Here is a 12,752-nt window from a genome sequence, read left to right as displayed (position 1 = left end):
ACACGCTGAAAACCCCAGACGAATGCATTGTCCTTGCTTGCGTTGTTGTTATATTGGTAAGGTTGACGCACATGGATTGAAATCGCATTTGCTGAGGCATGGAATTGATCAAAGTTATCAGTGTTGGATATTTCATGGTGAGAAAATTAACGAGAATGTTGAATCGAGTGGAAAAAGTAATACGACCTATGCTTCATACGACAAAGACACGGAAACATACGATTGTGATCGAGTTGAAGAGATTGTAGAAGCACTGGAAGAAGATCTTCATGATTGTCCTGAAATGTTTGAGAGGATGGTAAGCGATGCAGAGAAACCGTTGTACAAAGGTTGCACTAAATTCTCAAGACTTTCTGCGGTATTAAAGTTGTACAACTTAAAGGCGGGCAATGGATGGTCGGATAAAAGTTTCACAGAGTTGTTGGCCCTTATGAGAGAAATGCTACCGGATGATAATGTTCTTCCTAATCGAACCTATGAGGCAAAAAAAATGTTGTGCTCTATTGGCATGAGCTATGATAAGATACATGCTTGTCCTAACGATTGCATTTTGTTTCGTAACGAATATGCAATGTTAACTGAGTGCCCTAAATGCGGTTTGTCTCGATATAAGAAAAGACTATCTCCCGCAAAAGTCTTATGGTATTTTCCGATAATTCTGAGATTTAGGCGCATGTTTCGTAGTGAAACCGATGCAAGACATCTTACTTGGCATGCAGATGAAAGAATTATTGATGGAATGTATCGGCATCCGGCTGATTCACCACAGTGGTCGAAGATTGATAATGATTATCCTGAGTTTGGATCAGAAGCAAGAAACCTTCGATTGGCATTATCTACTGATGGAATGAACCCACATGGTCTTCAAAGTATCTCACATACCACATGGCCTGTGATTCTTATGATTTATAACCTACCTCCGTGGCTATGTATGAAGCGTAAGTACATGATGTTATCTATGTTAATCTCTGGGCCTAAACAACCAGGGAATGACATAGACGTATACTTGACACCTCTGATCGAAGATTTAAAGATTTTGTGGGAGAACGGTGTGGAGGTTTATGATGGATATAGGAAAGAAAGTTTCAATTTGAGGGCGATGTTGTTTGGCACAATTAATGATTTTCCAGCATACGGGAATCTATCTGGGTATAGCATTAAAGGTCAACGTGCGTGTCCTGTTTGTGAAGACGGAACCGATACGATTCGATTGGAACTTTGCCAGAAGAATGTGTTTCTCGGTCATCGTAGATTCTTACATTCTAAACATCACTACCGTGGGTGGAGAAAAGCATTCAATGGAGACACCGAACATCGTAGAGCTCCACCCGCATTGTCAGGTGAACAAGTTTTTGAAAAGGTGAAAGATGTGCGTACTGAGTTTGGCAAGCCTTTTGCACATAAGATTGTGAAAGGTGGGTGGAAGAAAAGGTCGATATTTTTTGAATTGCCATATTGGAAGTCTTTGTACGTGAGACATTTTCTCGATGTTATGCATATTGAAAAAAACGTATTTGAAAGTGTTATCGGTACATTACTCAATATAAAAGGCAAGTCTAAGGATGGCCTTAAAGCAAGGGAGGACATGTTAAAAATGGGAATGAGAACTGAATTAGCACCCGTGAAGAAAGGAAGACGAACATATCTACCACCTGCTGCTTTTACTTTATCTAGAAAGGAGAAAAAAAAATTGTGTAAGTCTCTGAGTGAAGTTAAGGTTCCAGAAGGATACTCATCTGATATCAGAAGACTTGTTTCTATGAAAGACCTCAAGTTGAAGAATTTGAAGACACATGATTGCCATGTTATAATGGAACATTTTCTACCGATAGGTATACGTTCTATTTTGCCAGAAAAAGTAAGAAGTGCCATAACTAAATTGTGTTTTTTCTTTAGGTCAATTTGTAGTAAGGTGATCGATCCCGAGATCTTACCAACACTACAAAAAGAGATTGTAATTACCTTGTGTGAGCTTGAAATGTATTTTCCTCCGTCTTTTTTTGACATAATGGTTCATTTAGTTGTTCATCTTGTGAAAGAGACACAATTGTGTGGACCAGCTTATATGAGATGGATGTACCCTGCTGAACGGTATATGAAAATATTAAAAGGGTACGTGAAATCCCGAAGTCGACCAGAGGGTTGTATTGTTGAACGATACATTGTTGAAGAAGCTGTTGAGTTTTGTACTGAATATTTGTCTAACGTTCAATCGATTGGACTCCCCAGAGCTCAGATTTTCGACAAAATGGAAGGTAAAAAATTAATTGGGAATAAAATTGTGACAATATCAAGGGATGAACGGGATCAAGTTCATTTGTATGTTCTGCACAATAATAATGAGGTTGAGCCATATGTTGAAATGCACAAGGATGTACTCCGAAGGTTAAATCCGAACAGAAATGAAAATTGGATAGTTATAGAGCACAATCAAAGTTTCATACAATGGTTGAAGGATCATATTTATTTGAAGCGCTCTTCAGATCCTTCTTCGGTAACAGAAATGTTGAGATGTTTGGCATATGGTCCAAGTTTGCATGTGTTTTCTCATAGCGCATATTCAATTAATGGATACACATTTTATACCAAAGAACAAGATGATAAGAGTACTATGCAAAATAGTGGTGTCACCGTGCTAGCTGAAGCAATGCATATATCAAGTATGAAGGACTTAAACCCCAAATATGCAAATTTGTCATATTTTGGAGTTATTGAGCACATTTGGGTGTTTGATTACGAGAAGTTTCAGATTCCCATCTTTGGTTGCAAGTGGGTGAATAGTAGTGGCATACGAATGGATAAGTCTGGATTTTTGCAAGTTGATCTTACTAGGGTGGGGTACAAAGATGAACCTTTTATTCTAGCATCTCAAGCTAAACAAGTGTTCTATGTGAATGACCCGAAGAGTACAAAATGGTCTATAGTGCTTTTCTCTAACAAAGTGATTGATGATAGCGGTGTCGATCAATGTGATATTGATGTTGAGAATGAGTCATGCATTAGACGGAATGAGTTGAATAGAAATGATGAAGTTGAGGATCTTATACCGGATGAGTCATATATAAGAAACGATCATAATGAGGGAATTTGGATCAATTCATCCGTACGCATTGCTAAGAAACAAGTGATTAATATTCCAACAAAGAAAAGAAAGAGATGTTAGTGACTTAGGTAAATTATCCATGGTTTCTTTATTTTTTTTTTCATTTGTTTTGATTATAAGTTATATGTGATAATGCATGATTTCATTATATTTTTGTTTTCAATTGCTTTGATTATAAGTTATATCTGATAATGCATGATTTCTTTATTTTTTTGTTTTCAATTGCTTTGATTATAAGTTATATTTGATATTTGATGGTTTCCTTGGTTTATTACAGGTTAGACATGGCTGATGACCAACATGAGGAAGTTAGTAAAGTATCCGCGGAAGAAGAAATTCGAAGAGGCATCACAGTAATGCGAAGGGTGGTCCAAGGAAGATCTCGAGGCATCATACTAGATGTCTCTTGGAACAACCAGGGACAACTTATAGAACCTAATGGGCATACCTTAACTAGTTTCATCGGTGCACTAGTAAGGAATGAAATTCCCATTACATGTGATGATTGGAGAAATAAAGAGTTGAAAGAGTCCAAAGAAAAAATTTGGAGTGAGATAAAGGTACAATCATTTGGCCCTTAATTATACGGTATCAATTATGTTTTTTCAATTACCGATACTAACTATCAATCTGTATGTTTTTCTTAGCGATGTTTTAACATCGAAGAAGAAAGAAGAGGGTTTTGTATGAAATTGGCCGGAAAGCTTCTTAGAGGGTTTCGGACATTTTTATCATCCAAGTTCCTTAAGGATGCGGATGGTAATTTTGTGGATGCGGAGCTTCCTAGAAAATATGAAAGTTTGATATCGACTGAAGAATGGGAAGCTTTCAAATCCAAAAGACAAGACCCGACTTTTCAAAGAATAAGTGCTACAAATCGGGAAAGAGCATCAAGTCCCGCATATCCGTACCGAAAAGGACGTGTGGGATATGGACGCTTAGAACAATCCATGGTAAGTATTTATAAATTGCGAAAACAAATTTGTTCATCATATATTAGTTTTATCTGATCAAATTGTATGACTTAATGTGTAGCTGCAGAAGGAGGAAAGTTCATAAACATCTCTTCCTGCACATGTTTTGTGGAAGGAAGCCCGTGTGGGCAAATCTGGAGTTCCTCAAGAAGAAGTTTTAAACGTATACCAGAAATGTGTAAGTATAACATTTTTTCATTAATTGAATAACATTTTTATACACAAATATTTGACAAGTATACGGTATTCATCTGATTTTTCAGGAGGAGCTATCTCAGTCTCTATCTCCCGATGATACTAAGAGCATACTTAGTCGGGCATTAGATGTCCCTGAGTATTCTGGTCGGGTGAGGGGTAAGGGATTTGGAGTCACTCCGACCTCCCTCAGTGTTAAAAAGGAAAGGCTCCTAGTAATCGGGAGCTTCATGCAAGATTGGAAGCCATGCAAGCTGAGCTTGATGCATTGAGGAGAGAAAGAGAGGCTAGCGCCTCAACGGTATACAGAGATGCTTCGGACAAAAACAGTATCAACTGTACCTTTCAGCCGAACATTCCAGAGGTAATTACATATAATTGTCTTAAATTGAACTATTTGCTTAAATTATGTATTTGACATATATACACATTAACGATTTCTTGTTATTATTGGTTTTAGGGCATTTCCCATTGTCAGCTGTATTTGTCGTCACCATACTATCGGATGGTTGGCAAGGGAAAAGTGCATAACGTTAGCGGAGTATTACTCCACACTAGAGAGCTTCCTGCTGGATGTTTGAAGGTATCAGTTGATATTGCAGTTGAGCCGAATGCAGCATTACCATATCCTAACGATGATTCGGATGCAACAACGGTGCACGAAGCAGTAGGTTCGTTTGTTGCATGGCCGACAAACCTCATATGCGTAGGATATGAGGTATGCTTAAAACTTATGTTAACTTTAATGTGTATATTCAAAATTTAAAATTTATGCTTAAAATTTTACTTACATATTTTCCTTGGTTATGTTAAATAGACTCCCACAAAATCCAAATCAAAAGAAAATGAGGTTAGCAATGCCTCCGCACAACAAAAAAAGGAGGTTAGCAACGCCTCCGCACGGGTAAAAAGTTCTGGTGCTAAGAAGACCGTAGCTAGGAAAAAACCTACCACCAAGTATAGGTCGTGCCTCAGGACATTTCTAGAGATGACCGATATACCGACCGGAGGTGTTCGGAATGTACATATGGAGGTAGGGATTTTCGGCTTTGATTACGACCAAATGATTGGTAATGAAGACTTCATGCAAGTTTTTGGTCATGAAGAAATCGGCGTCAACGTTGTCAATACATATATTAGGTAAATCCGGTCTACTTTGTTTTATTAATTAAACAACTTATGTTAATGATGTTTACTTTATGTTAATCCGGTTTACTTTATGTTTCAAAAGAGGTGTTAATGATGTTTTTATATTAGGTTTTTGTATGACAAATTGATGCGCCCCAATGATTTGGACGAGTCATTCGGATTCTTAGCACCCGCGACCGTCAACTTAGGTTTAATCTTAAGTAGACCGCATACCGTGACGGAGTATGTTCTTCGGATCCTCATGGACAATAAAGATGCGGAGAAGTTGTTTTTTATACCGTTTAATACCGGGTTAGCATTTCATTCTAAATTCATCTATTATAATTATTTTCCAAGTTACCATCTAACATTTGCCTAATCATTACAGTGGACATTGGTTGTTGCTCGCAATCAATCCTATCCGAGAAATTGTGTATTATCTTGACTCGTTAGGAAATGATTGGACAACATACCCGGATATGAAGGTCCTAATTGACACGTAAGTGAGAATGTTCAAAAATTTTCTTAGTTTATGTGAATTGTTCTAATTGCTTCATTTTTATTTTATTAGCGTCCTACAAGCTTTTCGGGCCCAACGAGATATCCAAACCTCAAGGAGGGGCGCCAACTGCATTACATGGATTAAAGTGGCGGTATATTTTTAATTACCACATTTTTTATTATATTAGTGATGACACTTGATAAAACTTAGGATTTATAATCCATATTTTGTTTTCATGTAGTGTCCTCAACAACGTAATCAAATAGATTGCGGGTATTTCGTGTTGAGGTTTATGCGAGATACTCTTGCTTTGGGCCGATTAGTGATTTCCACCGATGTATGTATTTCTAACTTATGAGTTATTTTTATATTTACACATATCTCATATAATTAAATAGTTGGAATTAATTCAAAATATGTTATATTATTATGTAGTACTTTGAGGAATTCAAGTGTGCATTTTATACAAAGGATCAAGTGGACGAAATCAAAGAGGAGTGGTGTCAATTCATGATAGAGCTCAAAGTTTTTTCATAAATTTGTGTAATTAATGTGTACATTTGTAGTATATGTAATGACTTGTAAATGTGTACATAAATTTGTATATATTTTGATACATTTAAGGCAAAATTGGTTTGAATTGGTATATATATATATTTGTTAGCCAAAAATTGGTAGAAAAAAGGCCAAAATGGCATGTATAAAATGTGATAACTGTCTGTCAAAATCTGGTTGAAAACAGGTAGAAATTCTGGTTTATAAACCTGGAAAAAATGTGGTTTAAAACAAAAGCTTCAAAAATTTTCGTATACATTAGACAGCGCTTTTGTAAAAAGCGCTGTCTAAGGGGGGGATTAGAAAGCGCTTTAGGCAAAAGCGCTGTCTAAGGGGGGGGGGGCTTAGACAGCGCTTTTTGAAAAGCGCTGTCTAAGCCCCCCCCCCCCCCCTTTAGACAGCGCTTTTGCCTAAAGCGCTGTCTAAGGTATACCTAAAAAAATTAAAATAGGGGGGGCTTAGACAGCGCTTTTTGAAAAGCGCTGTCTAAGCCCCCCCCCCTTAGACAGCGCTTTGGCCAAAAGCGCTGTCTAAGGTATACCTAAAAAAATTAAAATAGGAGGGTCTTAGAAAGCGCTTTTGGCCAAAGCGCTGTCTAAGGGGGGGGGGGGGCTTAGACAGCGCTTTTAAGATTTAAAAAAGCGCTGTCTAAACCTTTAGCAGCGGAGGTTTAGACAGCGCTTTAAAGCGCTGTCTAAGGCTAAAAAAAGCGCTGTCTAAGGTCTTGTTTGGCGTAGTGACTTCTTCGGAATTTTCTAAGTCCTTAGCTAGAATCTTCGACTCTTATTGCCCCTATGGAAAATCCTTCAGTCAAAAAACAACATGATTTTACCCTACGCTTGAGGAAATTCCAACTGGCTTCCTTGTCAGATTCCTTTTTGGAATTTCTAGGCTAACAAATGTTAAGTTGCCTTTTAATTCATCCAAAAACGTTACTTTAATGCCTTTTGATATTTTACACAGTAATTCAGAGACATCACCGATTTTAAGCTCTTATGGTCATCGATTTTATGTTTTATTCTTGGATGATTATTCTTATTTTTTATGGACATTTCCTCTAAGCAACAAGTCTCAAGTTTTTGAAAAGATCACCTCACTTTCTAGTCAGAATCACACACAATTTTCTCAAACTGTTAAATATTTTCAATGTGATAATGGGCGTGAATATGATAATTCACTATTTCATAAATATTGTGTTGATAATGATATTATTTTTTCGTTTCTCCTGCCCTTACACTTCATCACAAAATGGCAGAGCAGAACATAAAATACGCACTATTAACAACATGATTCACACTCTTCTCGCTCATTCATCACTCCCTTCCTCGTTTTGACATCACACACTTCAAATGCCCATCTATATCCTTATTATCCTTCCCCACAATAATTTATCCAATTACTCTCCTACTCAACTTTTGTATCATCATGATCCCTCATACACACACCTTCACGTCTTTGATTGTCTTTGTTATCCATTATTTCCATCATTACCATTTACAAACTACAACCATGCTCGACCCCGTTTGTCTTCTTAGGGTATTCGATTAATCACGGAGGTTAAAATATTTTGATTTGTCGCACGAAAGATCATAAATTCACGACATGTCATCTTTGATGAGACACAATTTTCCTTTGCCCACATGTCTTCCCCATCTCACCATATATGATTGTTTCACTAATGACTTGCACCCATCCATTTTCCATCAATGGACCAAACCCACCCTACAACCTCTTACCGATGACCATCTTATACCTGACCATCTATCTATATCACCCACCAGACCACATCATTCTTTTCCTGCCTCCTCCACCACCACGACATCCTCCCTCCTCCACGGCTACACCTGATACCTCCCCGTCACATACACCATTGACCTAGCCTGCACCACCTATTAGGACTATGGTCACCCGTAGCATGCAGAGTGTAACACCCTAATTCCACGACTCGACATTTAATAAAATCAGTCAATACAACTCAATAAATAGAGTGTCACACATGTTTCACCATAGCATAAAAGAATCACAATTTAACATTTTAAAAAATAAGCAACGAAAAAGCAAAAGTTTGACATATGAATCCCAACAACAATGAATTGAGAAAGTGGTTCGTCAATCCTCAAAAGAAATAAGACATGCAAAAAAAACATAGGACGACCTATTCCCTAATGTTATATATGAGGGCGACTCCACTAAAACCTGAACGATAAATAACTAAAGAGGCACACGCCACCCTCTAGCATTAACCACCTACTCTTGTACCTTATAATCAATTACCATAACAACACCATAGACAACGAGGTTCCTACCAATTACCAGCTTCAAAACTATAACAACACCAAAGTTATAAATCTCAATCACAAAAAGACTAACTCAATTCAAGAAATATACCTTCATGAAAATAAAAACTCTAACAAATTGAACATGCAAGGTAATAATCTCCCTTTTCCAACTCACAAAAGAAATCCGACATATAAACAATTTATATATATAATTTTTAAAATAGTTAGAATAAAAATCATAGATTTTTTATGTTACACCATTATAATTCATTTTCGATATGATTTTTATTTATTATTAATTCTAAAGAGAAACATATTAACATAAAGCATCTGATAAAGGTGGTAATCATCTCATCTAACTTAATCAAAGATCTTAAATTTGAATTCAGTCTTAGACACACAATCATATCTTCGAATATCATAAAAAATATATTTTAACAATTAAAAATCCAACAATAAATTTCAATAAAAAAAATAAACTCAATAATATATATATATATATATATATATATATATATATATATATATATATATATATATATATATATATATATATATATATTTTATTTTATTTTTTATGAAGAAACTCAATCATAATTTAAAAACCCTAAAATAACAAAACTGAGCCTCTCCGGTAACATTTCCGTTGCATCAATATAAACAAATTTTTCGGAGACGCCACTGAACACAGCCGCCGGAAAACGCAGTCGGAGTTAGCTCGTCGGCCGTCAAGAACAGTGAGAAACTCGTCCAGGTTTTCCCTATTTATTCAGATTTTCCTTCCCCTCTCCTCTAGCACTTACAAGGATTCGATTGCAGCGCGATTTGCGACCGCAAAGAAAGAGTTGCGCCGCAGCAAAGCGGAGCTCCACTCCGCACCGCGATTGACAATATAGAAGTGTTGTTAACTATTAGTTATTAATATAATCTGCTCACAATGTCAAAAGCTGTTAACATGAATAGCTTATGATTTTTTTTCAATTCAATGTACGATTTTTAAAATGATTTTTTGAAGTACGCAATGTTAATGTTATGAATTATTCGGAATAGTTGTTAATAACTACTGGGTATTGTGAGGCTGGTTTTGAAGTATATACTGGGTAATGAAAGGTTTGATTTTAATAACAGTGTTTTTTCAGAGATGATTAGGGTTTTATTTTGATGTCAATTGTGATTGTAGGGTAGAAAGATTCAGAGAAGAATATGAATAAGGATAAGATATTCAAGCTAGCAAAGGGGTTCAGGGGGAGAGCGAAGAACTGTATTAGGATTGCAAGGGAGAGAGTGGAGAAGGCATTGCAATATTCCTACAGGGACCGCCGAACGAAAAAGAGGGACATGCGATCCCTTTGGATCCAACGGATTAATGCTGGCACTCGTGTTCATGGTGTATGTCTTCTTTTTCAGTTTCTCTTCTTGTTAACTCATCATCTTTTACCCTCCAATCCATTGCTTTACCATGATACATGTTGGTCTGATTAGTTTAACCAATTGTTTTGTTTCTTATTTTCTGTTTTCTTTCACTAATAGTTTCAAAAACAATACCTTGATTTTGTATGAAATGGTAAAAATATTGTCTCCAATACAAATATTTGAAAACACAACAACGGTGAAAACAATATTACATATATACCACGAAGTACATACATGGACACCAGGCACATAACCTACACTAACACGCCGATATTGGTAGTGGTAATAGTTTTAGAAAATGAGTTAATTGAATGTAATCACATGTATCCATGTTGATCTTGAACATTTGACACACTTTCAATTTGAAGTGTGTGCGCGCGACAGTGCATATATATGTAATTATTAGTGAAAATTAGATAAGTAACAAATATTGTCATACTAAACAAGCCTTAATATTTCTCCCGCTGTTTTCATCAAACTTTATTATTGATTAACATCTTGGTTATGGAATTATTATGGTTATTGATCTTGTTGTCACTCTGATACTTACATGTCCAGCTTAAGTACTATATCCACTTGAAATGTCTGGCAGGAAAAACTACACACTACTTGTTTAAATGATTGCTTCTTTAAATAGGCTGCATGCAGAATATATCGCCATACTTGGTACCATTCCAAAGGAAATTTTATGGTTTGCCACGATGTTACATGAGAATCTTTGCTTTAGCATTGATTGGAAACTGTAGACTGATCTCCTACTCCTCAGTTTTGTGCTTATCTTTCTTGTGTTAGCCCTATGTGGTTTGCTAAATCACTTTAATCAATGACTCCTTCCATAGTCTAAAATATCTTCAAAAGTTGAATGTGCTTTTGTTTGCCTATCTAAAACTCGTTTGTTTTAAATGAGTTTCTTAGAAGCAAATTGATCGGCTTAGAAGGATGTTTGAAATTTGAACTGTTAAGTGAACATGCATCTGGATACTAAAATGACCATAGACTGCATAGGGCTCACCACATGTATGAATGCTACTTTCTATCCTCAAACATGCTTAAATACAAATTGTATCTGCATCTGGAATGTGTAAATTTTCTCTCATGTTAATACCTCCATGACTCCTATTATGTTTGAGCTATATGTGAAGCGTGGACCTTCCTATTCTTCTTCATGCTCTATGGATGTGTGTAATCTTCTGATAGTTCCTTTGTCAATTATCTTTTTTGCTTTATTTTTGTAGGTCAATTATGGGAACTTCATGCATGGGCTAAATAAGGAGAATATTCAACTTAACAGAAAGGTTTTGTCCGAGATATCTATGCATGAACCCTACAGTTTCAAGTCACTGGTAGACATATCTCGAAATGCTTTTCCTGGAAACAAGAACGTGGTTGTCCCTCCAAGAAAGGTGTCCTTTTAGAACATTTGGCACTTTAGCAAACATTTATATGTAGTTTATGTCAGAGTGGTTAAGAATCTGAGGATTTCGGGTTTAGTACACTTCAAATGATGATAAGTTTTGTATGCCTATGATTCATACATACTCCTTGAGTACTTCACTACCACATGATTCCCCCCTTCTGTTTTTTCTTTCACTTGCTTTGAAATCTGTATTATTGTACGAATCGACTTTGTGGAACTTTTGCTGCCATTAGGCTCCATCATAAAATAGAGATTTTTTTCGACATTAGCAAAGTTTATATTTCTTTCTAAATCAAAAATCACATGTTTATAGTGTTGGGAGAGTTGGCACTATGACTCCTAGAGAAAAAAAACAATTAAATTTCTTGAGTTACTCATGGAAGGCAACCCCACCCCCAACACTGTCAAAAACATGATGTCCCGATGCAAACTTGTGAATTAATCTAACAACGGGTCCCAAATACTTAAGCTTGAAGTAGCTGTGACTATTATTTCTGTTTAAACTTAAAAGTAGCTGAATTATTTTTATAACAAAAACCTGAGGCCAAAATGGGTACAACAGCACGCTAGGTGAGGCTTGATGCGGCAAGAAACTATGAATGTGATCATAACTCTTACCAACCTTTGGCAGTGGCCAAACTCCTATTATGATCAATCTAGCTAGCCAGATCCAAACAGTAATAGATGCACTAGCTTAAACTCAGACATCAAATTATATCAAGCAAAAGGCATCAAAGTATTGTTGTTATTAGGAGGAGGTGCCGGAAGCAACTTAGTTGCATCGGTAGCAACTTATCTTTGCAATAACTTCCGGGGTTGGTTCTTGGTGGCGCCAGCTTCGAATTGAAGAAGGATCAAACCAACATTGGGGTGATCTTGCTAGGCATCTTAAAAGGTATAATGAAAAAAAGCTTGCAGTGTTCATTTCCTGATGCTTGGATAGGAAATTCCCTTACAGGCCTTCTTTAATTATGTTTGGGTACAATTTTACAATAACCCTCCTTGCCAATACAATCCTGGTGAAATGAGCAACCTTGGAAATGCATGGAAACAGTGGATATCAGGCTGCAAACAAGATATTCTTGAAATCTCTCTCGCAAAAGCAGGTTACTTCAGAGATTTCAATTTTAGAAATCTAAATTTATTATTTATGTAAGAGAGCAATTGTTATTATTATCTACGATAC

General features: G+C 36.3%; 1 protein-coding gene across 2 annotated transcripts; it reads left to right on the top strand.

Moving 5' to 3' along the window:
• Positions 1-9,308: 9,308 nt before the first annotated feature.
• LOC127117962 (uncharacterized) lies at positions 9,309-11,831 on the top strand. 2 transcript variants are annotated; one of them, XM_051048091.1, is made up of 3 exons: positions 9,309-9,473; positions 9,917-10,125; positions 11,385-11,831. In XM_051048091.1, the coding sequence occupies exons 2-3, from the start codon at positions 9,940-9,942 to the stop codon at positions 11,562-11,564; spliced, it is 366 nt and encodes a 121-aa protein (XP_050904048.1). In that variant the 5' UTR covers positions 9,309-9,473; positions 9,917-9,939; the 3' UTR covers positions 11,565-11,831. The 2 variants fall into 2 exon arrangements, with proteins under 2 accessions (XP_050904048.1, XP_050904046.1); XM_051048089.1 differs by having other exon boundaries at positions 9,311-9,490.
• Positions 11,832-12,752: the final 921 nt, after the last annotated feature.

This window comes from Lathyrus oleraceus, chromosome 2, assembly GCF_024323335.1.
Source record: "Lathyrus oleraceus cultivar Zhongwan6 chromosome 2, CAAS_Psat_ZW6_1.0, whole genome shotgun sequence".
Classification (NCBI taxonomy): Eukaryota; Viridiplantae; Streptophyta; class Magnoliopsida; order Fabales; family Fabaceae; genus Lathyrus; species Lathyrus oleraceus.
Note: the sequence above shows the minus strand (reverse complement) of the source record. Positions and strands in the feature narration are given on the sequence as shown.

Excerpts from the sequence above, each read along its gene's own strand:
- LOC127117962 (XM_051048091.1), top strand. The coding sequence starts at position 9,940 with ATGAATAAGGATAAGATATTCAAGCTAGCAAAGGGGTTCAGGGGGAGA. Across the intron at positions 10,126-11,384 it reads CTGGCACTCGTGTTCATGGT|GTCAATTATGGGAACTTCAT; the intron begins GTATGTCTTCTT and ends TTATTTTTGTAG.